This window comes from Brachionichthys hirsutus, unplaced genomic scaffold (assembly GCF_040956055.1).
Source record: "Brachionichthys hirsutus isolate HB-005 unplaced genomic scaffold, CSIRO-AGI_Bhir_v1 contig_797, whole genome shotgun sequence".
Taxonomy (NCBI): Eukaryota; Metazoa; Chordata; class Actinopteri; order Lophiiformes; family Brachionichthyidae; genus Brachionichthys; species Brachionichthys hirsutus.
In genome coordinates, this window is record NW_027180329.1 from 289,996 (window position 1) to 310,462 (window position 20,467).

The following is a 20,467-nucleotide window of genomic DNA, read 5'->3' on the forward strand; positions in this document are numbered from 1 at the left end:
ACCAGGTAGCGGTAGCCAGTTCAAACCAGCAGACAAATCCGAGGAGGCAGGCAAAGAGAAGGAAAACAAAACAGGCAGAGTTCAAAAACCAGGCAAACAAGTCCAACGGGGCAGGCACACAGGCAGAATCCACAAAGCAGGCAGGCGGGTTCAGAAAGAGTGCTGGAAAGGAGCATCTTACTAAACAAACTGGCACTGAGGTGTTAATGAGGTAGCGCAGACGGCATGAATCAACAGATGAGCAGGAGATGCAATGTTAGGAACGTAGATAGTTGGGAGTCAGATTAGACAGACGCCGTGACAAACTGCAGTGTTACTGAAAAATGTAAAGTCATTCAGAATCCAGGATCATAACCAAAATGTAATCATCTGTTCCCGGTAACATTCCCAACATTACCTTGGAATTTCATCAAGATCCATCTGTAACTATAACAAGTTATCCTGCTAACAGACAGACAGACAGACAGACAGATAAACCAACGGAGGTGAGAACAACCTCCTCAGCGGAGGTTAAAAGAGCAACATGACATTGTTTCAGCACCGTGGACAGCGACACAGAAGTTTCACTGACTGTGGCCACATAACAGATTTCACAGATTGTCCTGCTTATTCCACATTGAACTTTGAAGAAGGATAGGAACTCACAGGCCACCGTACTTTATCGTTTCCCTTGCTTAGCGGAATAAAGAAATTAATTTGACAAGAAAACGTTTCCTCTGAGATAAGGCACTATCTCTCACCAGCGGGAGATTAATAGTGATGTAGCTATAATAAACATTAGCATTTCAAAGTCACCTAGATTTCCTCCACTGATAGCCCTTCAACCTTCCCCTGATTGAAATTATTTCTATGATATACTCGTAATTAGACAAAAGTAACCCCAGGCCTCGACTATTTCTGTTCTCACGAGTTCATAACCTGTGATGCTATTATATTCATAATACCCAACTCCAAAACGCCAACAAAGTGTGGCTCCTTTTAGTTCGCAGAACACACGCACACGCACACGCACACGCACACACACAGACACACAGTCGAGAACTGCTACTGATATTATTCTCCTTTTTAAATTAAGCAGCATAAGCACATTTGTTTTGAATCCATTCTCTCGGGCAGACCACCCAAATGGAACGCGCCCAGCGGGGTCAGTATTTGTCTCCCAGTCCTCCCAGTCCTCCCAGTCCCAGAATACAGCCAATAACGTGAGAGGGGCGGGAGCAGCGCGCTCTGCAGCCCCAGAGAACAGACACAGCGCGCAGGCAGCGGTGGCAGAAATGGGCTCACACCTCTGAATCACAACTCAATTTTCAGTCGAGCATCTCGGAGACTTGGGACGACGAGTTGTTTTATTCTTTTTGTGTATTTTTGCAGGAGTTTCTGTCCGTTGTACCGGCGGCTGTAGCGGGACCGGGAAGGTTTCACACTTATCCTCCGACGCGCAGCACTCCCTGTCGCCTCACCTGCACGGCCGCGGTCAAGAGGTCCGCTGTGATAATAATGCATCCTGATAAACATTCACCTGAACTGGTGGCAGAGAAAAACAGCCTGGATCCGTCTTGCGTGCATGCGGTGCGCATGCTTGCAAATGGTGAGTCAGGTATGTTGTTAAATGTTATCTATTACTGTGAGCTTTGTGCACTTGGTTATCGGTGGCATTCACCATTGCACTGCATTCAGGGGAGTATAGGGCGATCTTAATTGAGTTTATTTCAACACCCAGCTCTTGACTCTTAAAGCATTTTTGTGTGTAAGTGACTGTGTGATCTTTAGTGAGAGAGTTTCAAGGTATTTTCCACTATGGAGTGAAGAATTGCAGGAAAGTGCTAATGGTAAAGTCAGAAAATCATGTCAGATTCTAACCTGATGGGCTCCAAGGTCAGCTGACATTTAGCAACACCTGAGAAATAAATGTGAAGTTGCACAGAGGAGTTCCCCAGGGAATGAGATGGAGGAGGTTGGATTTTGTAATTCACTTTTTTTTTTGCAAACACTGTGATTATGCCATGTTTGTGGTGCCATATTCAAATTCTTCTCTAACAAAGTAACATCTCAGAAATGAATAAACTCAAACTTGAGTTTTCCCAATTTAAATCAATTTTGAATATATTAAACAAAATGGCATCAGTTTAATATTTTACAGTACAGTACACACCACATACCTGTGTTAGTATATATAAATATATTTATGATAAATCAGATTTAATTGTCTATTTAGCTTAATGTGGTTTTGCATAGCAATTTGAACTTCAGTTCCCAGGACAGAAAACAACTGATCTCTGTCATCAAGGTCAAAAACGACACCTATAGGCACTGAGACAGATGCTGTGCAGCCTCTTGTCTGACCTCATGTTACCGTATGTAACAGGCAGGCAGGCTCAGCCAGCTCCGTGTAAAGTCGTTCATCATGCTGCAGGTAGCCTTGGCGTCATTCACAAGCTGTGAATGTGTCACTTTTGAGATGAAACATATCACAACAGTGCAAGCGCAAGAACTCTTCTCAACTCATCCTGTCTAAGGATGCGATAAAAAAAATAAAAAATATATTCAGTGTAAAACAAGACTATATGCAGGGGTGCACATAACTTTTTCAGAGAATTACTCAAGTGTGTAACTGAAGACAGAGTGTGGTACTCACAACACACCGGGGTTACACGCTCCAAATTTCTGCCTGCGTACCAGTTATGTGCACCCCTGACTACATGCTTTCTTATTACGCATTCTGAAATGCATCAAGTAGGTGGGAATGAAATCTTTAGTTAGTTAGTTCAGTTTCAGACATAGGGGTCTTCTCGGTCATCCAGGTTGGAAAGGAGAAAAAAAAAAGAATCAGCTGGACTTGGTTGGTCGAAGATGTTTCGCCTCTCATCCAAAATGCTTCTTCAGTTCAAAACTGAAGCGATGTGAAACATTAAGCATTGTGTTGTTGAGATTCTCCATTATTAAAGCATTGATCAACCTCACTCATTTAGTAATTCAGTCATAGTTAGTGCTTTTATGAAACACCATGAGCTGCCACGAACATGTCCTGTTTATGACACGTGTTAAATGAGATAAAGTCACACTGTGTTAGATTAATAGGTTTGATTTGGACAGGGTGTTGCCCCCCCCTGCCATTCCCAGTCCTGTTGCAAGCTGTGATGCGGATGGGATCATCGGTCACTCCGTTCACACGGCTATATTTACTTAAGGCTGACTCACATGGGCAGGATACCATTTTTTATATATATATATATATATATATTGTCTTATCATATCCTCCCCAGTGAACTGCAATTAGCATGTCAGGACGAGGAGGTTGGTGAATAAATTACAGTTAGCTTTCTCCTTAAATGTAGTTCTTCATAATATACAATACCGCACACTAGGATTCACAGCAATACAAATCAATGCATGAGATAACAAAACAGCATTAATTTCCCTGAGAAGAATGCAGCTTAGAAGGTCAACACAGACAGTGTGCATCATAAGCATCGGTGGACAATCAGTATAATAAACGCTGTTCTGTTTGTATAGTGTCAGCTGAGCCGTGGGCAGCCTGAGAAATAATGTTCATAATTTAACTACTTTCACATGGTTGCGATCATTTGAGTCGGTCTCTGTGCATGAATGCCGGAATCATGCATATCAGTGGGCAGCAGGACAAACTGTTTACAGATTTATCAAGATTCACAGCTATTTATCACTGAATAGAAAAAAACCCTGTGCAAGCCTGTATTATTCTCATCATGCACATAAACAGCACAACATGGATTTACTGTGGCTTTGTCAACAGCTCTACCTTTATTAAATGGATCATGTTTGTGTTCAAATGTAAATTCTGCCACTGCAAAATCTTTCTTTGTGCAGATTTAAGGCTTTTTGTGACAAAGCTCTTCCAGGGGGTGGATAGGGATAAATATGTTTCAGAGTGTGACCTCCTTGCATTCTTTCACAGTGAATGCAGTATCACAACATCAAATATTATTGGAATTATCTTGTACCAGACGTTAAAAACTTGTATTTAATTTTATATAGGTACTGTGTATGTACCACTAGACTAATAGCATAATAGCCCGTCAAATGGGTTGAAGTCAGGAAAAGGAAGCCATCAACAGATCCATGTGTCGTCAATGAAACCAATTCGATTTCCAATGAAGAACATCGTGCAGAGAGGCAAGAGTGATGCATTTGATGGACAAGGGGAAGAGCCCAGGTTATGAGAAAAGCCGAAGCTAATGAACAGTTTCCATTCAAGGGGACATTTCTCGACATTTTGTTTTTGCAGTCACGTAATCTAGTTCACATTATCACCATTTTGACAGGATATTTAATATCTCAATTGCTCCCAGTGCTTTGCTGCTCGGCGCTGTGACAATAAGCACAAATCTCCACGAGATTGGAACGATGTAGGCTTCTCTGAATAAAAGATGAGCATAGAAAGGGAGACAGTAGAGAGCAAGAGCGTGAGAAAACTTTGTACAGCGTCTCAGCTTAACCCTGTGCTGAGTCTTAGTTTCATGTAAGTTTTGGTGCTGTTTTCTGTGTTTCTCATGTTTGCACGGGGGAAAAAAAAAATCTAAGTTATCAGCAGTTATTTATGGTTCTGGCCAGTCTCTGCTTGCAGCGTTGCACACAGAGTGAAGTCTATGGCACAAACTGCAGACTGGTGAAAATGTTTGACTGAGGGTCCATCAGGAACAAGCTCTGTCCAGAGCTTGGGCAATGGCCTTTAAAACCTGAATGCAAAGGAATCAGAACCTGCAGTGAACTGCAGAAGTTCACCTCCCTTTTACTTCTGCTTGTTTGTTGTTGTTGTTTTACATGGAATATCTCAAAAAGTTGTAAACAATTTGACTGGCGGCGAGGAGGTTAGATTTCAGGCTGGTTTTAGATCCATGTCTTACACTCTTGCAATTGATTCGGGTGATTTTTCATCACACAGTGCAGTGGTCTCCCTCCTGGATGTGATGCATTTGTTCTTTCCTTCTCATGTCATTATCATATTAATGCGTACATATTCTGTATTCCCATTATAATTCAGAATCTGGCAGTGACCCTCAGCCCACGGCGACAGATAAACACCACCCTATGCAGTATGACCCTACTGCACAGGGTGCAGTAGGGTCCTCAAAAGGACACCAAAATTACATTTCGTGAAAGTGAAACATTGCATTACATATTTGCCATTTAGATGCTGCTATTATCAAGAGTGACTTACAATGAGTGCACGGGTCGAATGCGATTCAATTCCAAGGTCATGAACATTTCAGCACCAGGAAAGTATGGCTGAACTGCAGCACTCTGACAATAGATATTAGAGATCATATCATGCTTCTGTACCTCTTGAATGCGCACAGATAACAGGGTGGTTAAGACACGGTTCGTCCCATCCAAGCAGATGTTCAGTGTTGAGAGCGGAGGATGAATTACTGTCAGTGTGATGCCATGATACAAGTGGGTTGATGGTGGGTTGATTTGTAAGGAGCAGATTTGAAGTCTGCCATTTTTGGGAGTTAAGTATATTTGATCTTATATATTCTTTTTAAAACACCACATGAGAAGCACTCAGAGAGCACAGACCTCCGCCGGGCAGCTCATTCCCCTCCTAACTGGATTTACACCATCCACATGGCGATCTGGATCATCAACAAAAGGTTCTAAATTGTTCTTGGTATCTTTATACACCAACCATGAAAAGTAAAAATTAATCGCAGTGGATCCGATCCAGATGAAATCCACTGATAATATAGAGATCCCCGCCCTACATGACTGTGTCAAATTCCATAAACATCGGTCAATAATCAATCGAGATATTGAGGAACAAAGTTTGAAGCTCCATTGACTGCAATGTAAAGGAAAATTTCAAAGTGATCCAGAATCCAGGATCTCTTCTGGATCATCACCAAAATGTAATCATCTGTTCCTGGTAACATTCCCAACATTTCCTCAAAATGTTATCAAGATTTGTCTCAATAAAATTTTGAGTTATCTTGCTAACAGACGGACTGACGGACAAACAAACACCGGCGATTACATAGCCTCGCCTCGGCAGAGGTAATACCTTAAACTATGACAGTTGAAATGCCTTCATTCTGAAAATGTCCTACAGTTTTATTTTGTGATTTTATTTACTTGAAGGCTAATTACCCTTTTACACCACTTTCAAGCATATGCAGAGAACATAAAAATATAATTATCTATGAATTAATTCCTAATGCATTTAGCCTCAAACTTAAAAAAAGAAATACAATATGGACATTTCTGCCCTAAACAGTCATAAAAATATGTTCAGAGTGAAAAGAAAAAATCCCAAGCCTCATAGTGCATTCCACAGCAGATCCCATCAAATACAATTACCATTACTTTATGTGTTTGATTAAAACAAATAATCTGTTAAAATCAGTTATTGCATCATTCAGATAATTCATCATTATATAAGGAATGCACTTAAAAATTCACATATAATATTCTAATCAGAATTTTTCAAAATCAAGCTCAGGTAAAGTTTTTATGAACAATATTGATCTCAATTTAATGCATAACTGGAATATATGACATAAGGCATTTCTTATTTATTTTGTTTAAGTTTTCCTGAATTAATTAACAGCTATACATTTTAGAACTTTACGAAACATTCTGAGGGTTCTTCGGTATTTTATCCTTATTATTGGCTGAACTGCAGCACTCAGACAATAGATATTCCATGTGAACCAGCAAGCTAAAGAACCTGTGTAACCTCGTGTATCCCTGGCAGAAGTACCGGTATGTGTAAACGGCATCCTCGGTTTTCTTTTTTTTTTATCTACACTTTTTCTTTACTGCTCACCCATCAGTTTTCCTGTTAGTCAAGGTTTCTAGTTTTTCAGCCAGCATTGCAAAATGAAAAGATAAGCAAACAAAGGGAGGGATGCTTACGTTGTACATTACTCGTCTAGAGAGAGTGGATGTCAAATTCTGTTGCCGATGATGAGGTTCGTCTTTATCTTCTGTTTAATGTCATCAAATCCCTGCCTTACATCACAGTGCAGCAGGCCGGGAATTAATCAAACCTGTGTTGGAAGAAATACATTTGAACTAGATCCATTACAGTGAGCTGTAACCCTTTCTCACAAGAACCCCCCCTTCCCCCCCCCCGCCCCCAGCAGTACCGGTAATAGTCAATTGGATCCCTCCAGCAAAACTTATCAACTGAAAGCTTTCATATTTTACAAATGGCTCCCATTTAGCAATAGAACAAACTGTATTCTTCATTGTATTGACTGAAAGGCAACAACTGAAATCCAATAAAGCCCTGATGTGATGATAAACAGCCGAGCAACGAACACATTATCTCCGACAAATGATGCAACTCCCGTTGCTGCTCCTCTTTATTGAGCTGCACACACGCTGCAGCGCTTTCTATTCGCGGTCGCTCTAACATTTAGGCCTGTTTGTGATATTTCCAAGCAAACCATGCTGGAGCTCCCAGTGACATTTGGATTGCTGTAAATCAAGTCACTGCAGTTTGTGATAGAGTCCATCATTGTAAATGCATTCATACTCTCTCTCTCTCTCTCTTTATATATGCTGTATATATATTGTCACCCAGAAAGACAATATTCAGTACATCAGTGTGATTTGTGTAGGAAGATGGATTTAAATTGTGAAATGATTTAAATCCAAAAGCCACCAAATCAGATGTTCGTAATAGAAAATAGCACTAATGAACTGTAATTGTGATACAGTTGTGTTTGCATTTACATTTAAATGTTTAATTTTGTTGCATCACCGTGTGTAACGACAATAAAGTGCTATTCTATTCTATTCTAATCTATAATAAGAGTAAATTTAACTTCAAACTTTCCTTGAGTCAGTGTTGATCCTTTGCTGCTTGAAACTGACACTGAAGCAGGTGTCCGAAGTGACGGTTGGCTGACTGAGCTCCTCATCTAGTTCAGCTCAACCACATCTTCTACATCATACAGTTTTCTACCTTATTTATCTGGTTGCTGCCCAGTTAAGCCTTTTATTTTTGTGTGTGTGTGTGTGTATGTTTATTTCATTATTGGCTGGAGAGCTGCTCCTCTGAAGCAGTTTGGACAGCACAACAGAGGGGATCAAGAGCACCAAAATAGTCATTGAGAGTGTTTTACTCATTCAATCGGCCCAGTGGGATTTTTGTTATCCTGTTTCAGGACTGAAAGCAGTGACCTTCAAAGCACATTCTGGCTTCCCTCATATTTAGGCTCCTATTGCTCTCACTATTTGACCAAGATGATACCACTGTAAATGTTTGCTCAGCTTGAAATATTCTATTCTCCCGATATCACGCATTCGTTCTGTCTTTTCTTTCCAATTCATAATCTTCTTCCAAGTTCACTGGCAGGTTACGGTCCAGAATATGGGTGCATAATCATCATTGTGAGCCGTAAAAACACAATTGCTTTATTCTAATGACACGACAGCTATAGGCCCATTTGAAAGTGAAATATTCCACAACGTAGGCACACTCCAGAACAAATTTCTCTCCCACATGCTGAATGTGAACTACTCAGAGCTAATCTTTGAGGGCATCAAGAAACAAAATGCTTGATGAAACCTGGAATTGAGACTTAATGAGCTGGAGAAGGACTTTTAAATCCAAATGAGCTTTAAATGAGCTCTTTTTTGGTGGCATGACTGTAACAAATTCACATGTAAATGTTCTCTCCCAAATGACCACAAATTTAAGAACACAATGATTACAGATGAGTTCCCTGATCTGCCCTCATCAGGACGACCGGATTATTCTGCTGCACATCAGTGTTAGAAATGCTTTTGATTAAAAATGTGTCAAAGTGAAAGTGAGCTTTTGCAACAAACACAATCTGTTAGATAAAAGGGTCAGTCTTCATCTTCGTCTTCATGGTTTCAATAATAACCGGAGAGTTTTTGCAAGTCAGGTTGCAGGTATTTAAGGGCGAATCTTTGGTGACTACTCCTGTAGTGGTGAAATTAATGTTTAAATTGAAATTAAAATGAAGGTTAACCAATCCGAAGATGAAATTATCTTTAGTGTCTTACTTCCTGGGTGTGTTTTGAGGTGCTAGATAAAGACAGCATCCTGTATGGTGACACTGCAGATGTATGATTCTTTTTGTTTGGTGCTTTTCGTGAAGTTTTTGCTCTGATATTCGCCATGGCGACCCAGCGTTGCCCGTGGATGCCTGCAGCAGACGTGTAATGATAAACTTGGTGATGTCATTCAGCTCGTGCTCGTCAGACACTTCCTTAATGTTAATGCACCAAACATAAATAAAGCAAAACCAAGATTGTCCTCAAGGCCCAAATCTCGAATCCAAGTCCAGTCTCAGATCTTTTTAAGGTGACATGAAGTCTTTGATTCACTGTGCGGGAGACTTTGTCGCATTTGATAGCAGTAAATCAATAGATGTTGAGATATTTGGTCTTGACTTCAGTGGGGAAACAACTAACTGTCTGGCATCTACAGAGCCCCACCCCTGACGTGGTTTCCTTCAGGGTGTGATTTGCAGCATGTGCTCGCTCACCACAGCTTGTGTTTGATCTAAATCTTCTGATAAGCCACATTGAAGTGTTTTTTTTTAAAAGGATTTGGACGGTCCTGCCGTCCTTGGACACCTGCCATGTATCCATGTGCCACGTAAGGAAGTGTGATACGACAGTGTTAATGGCAACCAAAGGTTGCATGGGGCTTTTTAAATCTCCTTACCCAAGATTCAAGGCACAGCCTGTGCCTGGAGGCAACCAGTGTCACCAGTCTGGGTGAGTTCACTGGGTTTACCTGGTACAGTCCTTTTCATTAAAGCTGTACTGTGGGAATCTGAAATGATCTGATAATCTGATTCCAGAACAGGTTATGGAAAGCAGTGAATATCTCTGCGCTGGTTACTCAATAAAAATAGGGTCATTTTCAAATGTTTATTCATCGGCATTGTTTTGTGGATGTTATCTAATTTTAGGCAGCTTTGGTGAAAGTCATTTCAAAGACAAACAGTAAAGAAAAAGAAAACCCCAGACACATCATGTTCCAATTTAAATGATCTTCCTCGGACAATCGGCCACAATCAGAGCGGCCGTGTCACGCTGGAAGAAATCAGAGCATTCCGAGCTGTTGCAGTTTGATTTCACGGATAATAGCGATATCAAACAAATGACCCTAATTAAGAGATAAAACTGAAGCCACTGGCTGTAAAAAGAAGCTGTAATAATGGGTGCATATCAGAGCAGAGGCGTCATTAAGCTGCAGTTATGGATGTCCAGAAGGTCAAGGCAAGGAAAAGCCTCAGAAGGACCTTCCCTTCACTGGGTGCATAAATCGGAGCTCCTTTCATGTGGTCAGACTCTGAGATGTTTGATGTGACTCTTAAAGGTCAATTAAGATGAATGTTTGTGCTTCTTTTTCTAAAACAGACATTTAAACACTATATCATATTAATTAAAATGTTCCACGAATGATACTTCAATTACAGCGCTGTTTTAACCTCCCGGCTTTGTCCACAGACTGTTGACTGCTCAGATAAGGGTGGAGGGCTACAGTTTAAATGACCCTCTTGAGCTTCTATGAAGCTGTTCTGCAGTCGTCAATGGCTCGATCGTGGTCTTGTTCAGGAACATTTATTGCTGCAGTCTGATAATTCCACTGAGTATTATTCAGTGACACAGGAGGAACCCTGCTCAGTGTGGAATGCTCAGCGTGTGCTGTATGCTCTTCACATCAAGTTCCATAAAATGCATCAAATTATCAGCGCTCCGACCTTCATGCTGTCCAAACTGGACCGTTAATCCACTTCTTATATCTTATATTACAATACGGTCGAGGACATACTGGAGAACTACCGGACCAATTTGCACCAGATTTACTCATCGTGCAAACTATAAGAAATGGGATTAAAACCAACAATCTGTAATCTTTTCCTCGGGTGAAAATTGACAGATTTAATCCTCCAACTGTCTTTTACCCGATAATGACAAACTTTTGCATGTTTAATCTTCTATCTGCATAAACCCTGTGCTGTGCAGGGATCAGAGACTGCTGGCAGCCCACTAGAGTTCAGTTTGCAGAGTGGCACAACAAGCTGAGTGTGACTTTTTGCCTTGTTGTTTTGATTGGAATTACCGGATCAGGAGATTACCATGTAAAAGGACATTTCAAGAGTCAGCGGGATAATCTCACATCATTAGATTGAGTTTGCAGTAATAGCATATTTACAGATCAGACGCAAAATAATCAGCATTCTGTGATGCATTGTTTAATTTCTCCTAATTTTACATGCCACCGTTTGTTTGTCGTGCTGAAACTGACACTAAAGCAGACTTCAAGACGCTGATTGATGCTTTTTCTATTTCCATTAGAAAAATATTTGTTCTTATCTGTTTGTTTTTCCTACAGAGATTGGGAAGTATGAAGGAGAAGAATTAAGAAAAGATGGTGACATGAAGAAATATCTAGATATCATCAGCAATAAAAATATCAAGCTCTCAGAAAGAGTCCTCATTCCAGTCCAGCAGTATCCAAAGGTAAGAGACACGACAGTCACGTCTCAGAAAGGCTTGAAATCGCATGCATTGGAGTTTTGCATTCTATTTAAATGACTATTTACACTGCATGACAGGAAGTAAGAGAAGCATTAAAACCAGTGATGCACATGGAATATGTTCCGTTGCTCTTGGTCATCTATCAGTGGAAGGGGTCTTATGACTGTGCAGCTTCACCTGCTCCACTCATTGCATACATACCTTTAAGGTCTGGCAATCCCAATGAGCCTCCAACAAGATGATAGAAAGTCATCAGAAAGCATCTGTTTATTTTGATGGAGTCATCAAAAAAAAAAAAAAAAAAGCAACGTTTTTGGCCACTGAAGTGCTCAAGGGTACAGTCAAGAACAATGACCATAAATCACTGCACGGCACAGTATGCGTTATTCTGAGTTATGCAATGTCACTACTGACAAAGTTTGAAATGTAGCTTAATGAGGCTGCTCCATCAGGCTTCTAAGCACCAACACACAGCTGCTGGTGGAGAGCCAAAAGGCTTCGCTGCCACTGTGAGTGAGGAACACGCTCCTCTGACTTTGGCAGGTAAACCGAGAGCAATGGCGAAGCAGCTCTCATTTTCATATCGTGTTGTTTGTCCCACTTCAAGTACAGTATGTGTTATTAACGTCATGAGCAGAAGGGCGTATCCATTCATCCCAGCACGTTCCTTTCAGGATTTTTTTTTCTGATTCATATTTCCTTTTATGAATTAATCAATTTGCCCAACTGTTGAATAGAAGCTGATATAATAATCAGTAATAACAATGACTAGCTAAATTGAAACTAGTCCTTATAACGATAATAACCATACGGTAATAATAATATACGTAGTAACTGACACAGTTTATGCACGCTGTGTCTCAGCTCCTAGTCTAATGAAGAAAGCATATATGTGTTATAAAATGAGTACCTAAGTACGATTAATTCTGACATCCCTGGTGCTGGTGAAAAAAAAATTAGAAGGTTGCCACACATATTTGTAATTATTTATACTACATTCATATTTGATCCACATGAAGGTTGTTTTATTGTGTGTTACGTGTGGATCAGAATGTGTTTCTGAAGACCTGCAATAACGCACAAAAAATATTTTTAAATCAGGCATCATACAGTTGGGACCATTTTGAGACTATTTTCCCTACAGCCAATTGAATGCAATCTTCTGTCCTCCAAATCTGATTTTGGACAGACAGTAATTTATATAAAACTGGCAAGGCTTCTCTCTTTTTTAAACCGATGTCATCACACCAGTGAAACCTCTTTGTCTCACACCACTTGTTTGAAATGAATCACTCTTGTCACTTTTTTTCTTGGTATCGCTGCCAGTGCTCAGTACAGGAGTTATCGAGATCCGCCACAAAACACTCTCAATTTGTCAGGCCGTGTCCTCCGCACCGTCGAGTTCTTCTCTGAGGCAAGCCTTGTCCCAATATTCCGCTTCACGCTCCTGCAGCTGTTCGATGAGCGGCCACACGATGCTGGCGTTAAAGCAGTTTGCTCATTTTGTTTGAGGAAATTTCAGCCGCTGTACCTAAGACCTGAGTGCAGTGAGCCCCTCAGGACGTTCAATATAAATCAGTTTGCTTCTGCTTCCTCGGGATTAGTGTTAAGAAAGTAATTCTGTGTTCAGGAACCTGTCTGTCTAATGAATCGATTTCCAATCTTGAAAGTCAGCCCAGTTGAGGCCGCTCCGTGGGAGGAGACCACAGACAATATCGTCCCGCCCTTTTGTTTCTGCCTCATTAAGTGCAATTTCTATCCACGTGTTACGTTATTGTTTCAAAAATCCTTGTAATTGTTAATAATGAATTGTTTGTGATGTGGAACACATACTGCAGATACGGCTGGGGGAAAAGTGGCTCTTTTAATGGCTCTCTCCGAGGCTTCCAGCAGTGTTTGTAAAGTGCTGTTCACTGTTAGAGGGCTATGATAGATAGTGAAGTGGTTTATGTATGCAAATATGGCGCTTGTACTGTTTGTGCCTATCAGTCCAAATGGCAACAGCAATCTTGTTCTCCTTTTCTCGGAGCCCTGAGCGATGATAGATTTTTTTAAATCCTAATTGTGAGTCAGTCGCACTCGCCAGGTGTTCAAGTTATGAGTCAGCTGCTGATTAGGTGGTTCATGAAAACCATCCGGATATTGGAGGGGACATAAACTTGATATCTACTGTGAACACACAAATCATTTTTTCCTGAAACAGTATGATCATTAAAAAAATAAAACCTCTGGCTAAAAATCCTGTTTCTGTTTAATGAACATAGCAGTGCCAGCGCTGCAAAATAAACAAAGCAGTGCAGTCCTGAGGGATGGGGAACTTGTCCAACAACAGCCTCTGCAACCTGCACAGTCAGCACCCTACAAGAATGCAGTGTCACTTAAACATCTTAAACATCTGGCTAACATTGCACTTTCAGTTAATGATAATTAACCGCATCAGGCAAATCTTTGATCAAGTGCAGCAAATTGTGGACTTGCGATACAGCACACAGCAAATACTTCACAAAGTCCAAGCAGATCTTTGACAATTATGTAGCAAAGATTGATTCAGAAATGACACAAAATTCAAAACTATTTTGTTTTACGTTGACGTATTGTCAACGTATGGCCCTGATGAGAGACATAAACTACTTTAATTACCTCTGCCAAGGAGGTTGTGTTGTTGCTGCCGTTTATGTGTCTGTCTGTCTGTTAGCAACATAACTCAAAAAGTTGCAGACAGATCTTGAAGAAATTTTGAGAATGTTACCAGAAACATGTGATTAAAGTTTGGTGGTGATCCAGAAGAGATTCTGGATTCTGGATCAGTTTTAAATATTCTTTAACATTGCAGTAAATGGACCTTCAAAATGTGTTCCTCAATATCTCGGTTGATTATTGACCTACGATTATGGAACTTGACACAGTCATGCAAGGCGGGGATCTCTATCTCACCACTGAATTTCATCTGGATGGGATCCGTATTGCTGATATTATCGAGATTTTTCGGAAAAATGGGGGTACAATTGCGTTTTACTTTTACTTTTCATGGTTGGTGTATAAATATACCAAGAACAATTTAGAACCTTTTGATTATGATCCAGATCACCATGTGGACGGTGTAAATCTAATTATGAGGGGAATGAGCTGCTTGGTGGAGGTTTGTGCCCTCCGAGTCCTTTCCTAGTTTCACTTTGGAAGCTCATACTCCTACATCTGCCACTCAATAATGTTCAGTTGTGCAAAATGTCACAGATCTGTTCTTCACGTTTCAGCGATCTCACAGTCGTCACAGTGGCCTGCCATCTTGCCAGAATGTAATTAAATGCAGAGTAATTAAATTACTACTTGAGAGAATTCTTCTGCATGGTTTCAGATTTTGACAACGTGACACATGGAAGATTAATGTCTTCTACCAGAGAACAACCAGCACTGATGAAATCATTCTGTTATGCTACACTGACACATACATCCTGTAGTCTGGATTCACTGCAGACATTTTGACATGCCGTTGCAAGAACAGCACGGATATTTTTAATAACTTCAATAATGGCTGCATGTCATTGGTCAGCTAGAGAACTCTGACATCATCCACGGTGCATTTTTGGCTCCCTGACACACCTTACTGTAAAGGCCTATCTTCACCTGTGTTATAGCTGCTGTGACTATTCAGTGTGTCCTCTTAGAACAAGGCCGGTTTATTCCTGATTCCTTTTTTTAATTATTATTATTATGTCTATTTATCATTGCATGTTATTGATGATCAGCAAAATAAATGCCTCAACTGTGCTGAGAGTTTCACGTGAATTGATTATGTCATTATGCAATAAAATAAAAGCCAGAGAATAAGAAACTGTGGTCTAACATAAATCCCACAGTATGTAGTCTAATTTAAAAACTAAATAATGATTATAACAAAAAATGTGTCATCACAAGAACAGATGAAATCACTGCTAACATGTGTTATTACAAGAATATTTCATTTTTATTTATTTTAGTGGTAATTTAGCACAGATATGCACACATCTACTACACTGAATCGAGCCAAAACATAATTTAATTTAAATTATTGTAATACAGTAAAAGACACATGCCTATAATGTATATAATACTACATGCACAAGAACAGACGAGTCGATTTAAGATCCTACAGGGAAACCTTGATTAATGCTGACTATGAACCGCCGTACTACTCAATATTCTGCTTAAATAATAAATCTTTAAATAGCTGATGAAGCCTCAACATAGCTTCGGTTTTTCCCATCATCTGCCAGGTTTTGCAGCCAGAACAATAATGTGAACAGTTTCTGTTGAATACGTTCTGTCAGATATATTTCCTCACTTTATTTCCTCACACATATCACACATCATCCGGTGATTCCATCTCTAAACCATTAACAGATTTACATGTCATGCCAGCCCAATATATTTAGCCATCAGAAATTCATTGTTATCTACTGCTGGAGATTATTACAGAATGCATTGAATCAAAATAAGATGAATGCTTTAATCATCTCTCTCAGCAAAACAGTCAAACTAGTACTCAGCATCAAAGGGTGTATCAAAAGTGAACAGTTTTCAGATGTTGAAAGGATGCCAAAACTTAAAATGTACACTTAAATGTTTTTAAATTTCAGACAATGTGACGCTGCAGCTCTTGTTTTTATTGGATCAAACCTGGAGCATTTGTTCCAGACCAGCACTCGTTACATGTATTGTTCTCAGGTGTTTGTTATGCCACAATCTATAAACTGTACATTAGATTTACAATCGAGATGAACACATTTGTCCTTGGAGTTTTGCTCCAGTGACTTCAGCCTCAATGAAATCATGAAAGCACAGGTAGAGGAAGAATGTGTTCCATTTTGACGTACACAAATTATACTTTGAGAGTGCGCTCATTGTCTTGAAACGTACCCAGATATCAGAACTTACTCATCAAAAATATGATTAAGATAATCAGTATAGTCATTTTCATTATCTCCTAACTCGAATTTATCCTCTGCTGTTTAATGAGACAGCTTGATTAGCATCTCATGTCCACGGGGCATAAGATAGATTTTCACTGTCTGCTTGTCTGGGTCCAGTACTGGGATGACTCTGCATGTCTCAAACTTGATAGTTAACTCCTTAGGGCATTTGTTTAATAATGCATTTCGCAGGTACATGCACGACAAACACTTTTTGTCCTTGTGGGTGTCACAATTTAGAGCTTATCAGTCTCGGGTTATTGTGACCTTCAAATGGAGCAGCAGCTGCGTGCTAACCGAAGAGAAATTCCATTTTGGTCTGCACAGAGCTGTCAGCGTCCCAAAAAGGTCTATTGTGGGAAGGTGTTTTGCTTAGATAAGTACTGAATACAGTAGAAGGAATGCAGAGTGTGAATGAGAATGAAGCGCTTGCATGATAAGATTGCACCTCCTCTTTGGGGTCCCACCGAGTCAGTGTTTGTGTGATGACTTTGTCTGTCACAATGCTACTCATGAGATGTAATAATGATAACATAAAATAAATATTCCCATTTATACGGAGCCTCAGCTCATTGTGAAGGAAGTTACTGGTTAGCTGGTAAAGACTTGGAGTGGAATTCAAATAAAAATTCATGCTGATGTGGCTCAGTTGCTGCACATTAGATTAGAACAACCTTATAAAGTGATAACCGCTAAATGTTGTGACTGCAGGTTGTCTGGAAAAAAAACCCTAAACAAATGTGTTCCTGTTTTTTAAGGCTGTTTTCACAGCCGTACCTTCATCATCTTCTTGCAGACGAGACAACCCATAATTGACTCGTCTTCAGCCGCTTATCTGAAATCGCAGGGTTTTTACTGGAGCTTATCCCCGCTGACATCGGCCGAGAGGCAGCGTACACTCTGGATGTGTCGCCAGTTTATCGCAGGGGCACACATAGAAAAACTCTCAAGCACACACACACAACTATGGACAATTTAGAGTGTCTGCTGCATGTTTTTTGGAGGTGGGAGGAAAACAGAGAACCCGCAGAGAACCCACGCAGACACGGGGAGAACGTGCAAACACCTCAAAGAAAGGCAGTAGTCATTCAGTGTCACCACCATAGCTCCTCTGGTGTAAATCTTTTTTTTTTTTTTTACTGCACAAATAAAATCCATCTGTAATCAGAGGTTGGGAAGTTGTTTCTAGACTAGCTTTGATTGACAGCTTTTACAAGCAGCACCAAATGGGAAAACTCAGTTTGCTGGTTCCTGGTATCATCTCCTGATAAAACAATACTGAAGACATATTTTTCTCTTGTTTAACTATTATTAAACAATGCTATTGTTTAAGTCTGTACACTGACATGATCACGTGAAAGGACCTGGTTCGGTAGTCTCATCTTGAGCAGGATTTGTGCAGTTTAGCTCTGAGATTTGAGATGTGAAAATATTTCTTTTTTAAACAGCAAAACACAACTCATCTGGAACATTTCCATCGTAAATAGCTTCAGTAGTAATCTTCATTTTGACTTGTGACTTGAGTTGTTGTTACTTGTCAGAATTGCTAGAAATCATAATTGCGTTCTGTGCTGCTTAATAATATAAAAAAAATTTTTTTATTGCGACATTCTTCCACTTGAAGGATGAGCAAAGACACATATCAATCATTTTGCTTCCTATTGCTACAGAACACATTTATTTATTTTTTGTGAGTTCAACAGCAAATATATTGTGACAACAAAACAACAAATTCCATGGAACTGATAGGACACATTCCTCTGACAGTCCAGTCATCCTTAGCAGCCATTAAAGCATGTCTCTACCCCGGGCGCTAATCCTTCTATCAGACAGGACCTGGACTTCCCCAGTAGCACAGCTCACTAACCTGGGAGTAAATGCCTCAGGACATCTAAAATGATGACTGGCCGCAGTGAAATACATGAAAGGATGGCCTCTGTACATGTATGAGTTCATTTGCTTGGACTGAATGATGTTCTGTGTTCAGAGAGATTTCGTGCCTGGTGGTGAGAGAGCGTATGAAATATACAGCCTGCAGCAGAAAGAGTGCTCCTTCATTAAAAAAAAAGAAATCCCATTCTCTCATTATGTTATGCTGTTTTACATTGTTATAAGAAAGTTTCACTCATCAACGTCCACATGAACAATGACTACAGCCGATAAATAACACATTGGAAGCAGCTGCTTTCTATATTTAAATGATCATCGTTCCATTATAATGAAATATTTGAAAAAACGTAACAATAAAATTGGGATCGGTATATGATCACCTGATTGTGTGTTCTTTAACTGCAGAAATCACATTGTTTAATTGTCTGCGTTGCAACCATGAGTTCCGTGTCAAGTCTCAGCACAGATCATGTGCAGAGATTCCTCAAGTATGAAGAATAGCTTGCTGTGCTAAAATCATTTACCTGTGACTCTCGGGCACGGCTGCCCTTCACCACAGAAACTACGGCTGTGTGTCATTATGCTCGCAACAAAGTGATCTCACTAATGAATCCAGCCACATAATTGCAGGAGAACCCGTCTCGGGACTCGGGATCTGCGCCACATGACAGATGTATTCTGTTTCTACAGGTCAAAGCATGTACAGTGGTCCTGAGAGCTCAATACACTGCAATTTAAATGTGTACAAACAAACCACAATCAAGTTCACATCAACATTTAGAGAAGAAATTCCTGCAAAGGTCTAAAAACAAACAAATACACTGCAAGATACGAAGAGAAGCTGTTTCCAGAGAACAATAACCATTAATGCACCCTTGTTACTTCCACCAAGGTTATGTTTTCACGAGTGTCCATTTGTTGATTGGGTTGCCAGCAGGAATATACATAAATGCTGCTGAATGGATTTCCAAGAAGCATGAGTCTGGGCCAGAAGAGACTCCTTTACATTTTGATGGGAATCAGGATAACACTGAATTTCACAATTTTTCAATTCTTAGGGAATTTTGGATTATGCTTGAATGAATTAAAGGAGCATTGGTGAATGCTTGTGTGCTACTGAGCTCTCAAAGCCAACATATCCTATTAAATGCCTGTTCTTTATGTAGAAGTTATCTGAAGAGATCACTGTATTTGATTATCACTATGTTTTTGCTGGTTGTTCAGTGTCTACAATCTATTCACACCTTTTAATGCTGCATTTTCAGCACCCTCCCATCTGATGTTTTCATACTTAGCAGTGTTGAGACTGCAGGGGGGCACGTTGCATCATTTCCATCCTAATTTAACACTGTACCACGGCCCTCTCTCAAGCCAAAATTGCTCACCGTGGAGCAACAGAGTAACTCCAGACATTCATTAGCTTAATGAAAACAGGCCACACTTCTTCTACCGCCCAGCGAGCGCACACTCGCAACTGCCATCTGCTCCGAAGCGCCCCCCCCCCCGCCACCAGCCATAGGATAGTCCTGTGGAAGAAACCCCAAATGCATCTTAATTATTCACATCAGAGGACAAGCAAGGGCTTTTCATGTAAAGATGGTTTGATTTCTGCCTCCCTGGTGCTTCCTGATCCGGGGATGCAGCATTCGCTCCCGATCTTAATGGTGCTCGTGGAAGCAGCTGAATGTGCGGCTGTTGACTTGGGCTGCAGCAGCCACACAGCTGGCAGTGAAGTTATTAGCTGCTCGGCCTCGGTGGGAGCGCCCTGCTTTTGTGAAAAGGTTCATATTGGTTTTTAGGGTCGGCCAGAGTGTGTTGTGGTGGTTGCTCGATCACCTGTTCTCTTCTTATCGAAGCATGCAACAGCCAAGAGTTTATTGCAATTCTGGGAAATAGTGTACGAGATAGACGGAATAGAATAAGTTTGTAGAACTAAATAATTAAATCTCATTTTAACCTATTTGACTGCATTATTTTACCCCATGGATTCATCACTGCTAATTTTAGCGATGGTGTGCCTGCAGCAACCCTGAACTAATTCAGTAGGAACACTAGCTGGTCCACAGCAAGAGGGAAAATGATAGTCCGAGCCCCAAGGCCTGAATTTAACCGTT

At 40.4% G+C, this 20,467-nt stretch overlaps 1 protein-coding gene across 1 annotated transcript in view; it reads left to right on the forward strand.

Annotated features, from left to right (window-relative positions):
* The first annotated feature begins 1,497 nt into the window (after positions 1-1,497).
* LOC137912916 (KH domain-containing, RNA-binding, signal transduction-associated protein 2-like) overlaps positions 1,498-20,467 on the forward strand; it is a 51,536-nt gene continuing 32,566 nt past the window's right edge. Inside the window, exons 1-2 of the mRNA XM_068757045.1 lie at positions 1,498-1,597; positions 11,369-11,496. Coding sequence (XP_068613146.1) covers positions 1,498-1,597; positions 11,369-11,496 — 228 coding nt within the window. The remainder of the gene's footprint in view (positions 1,598-11,368; positions 11,497-20,467) is intronic.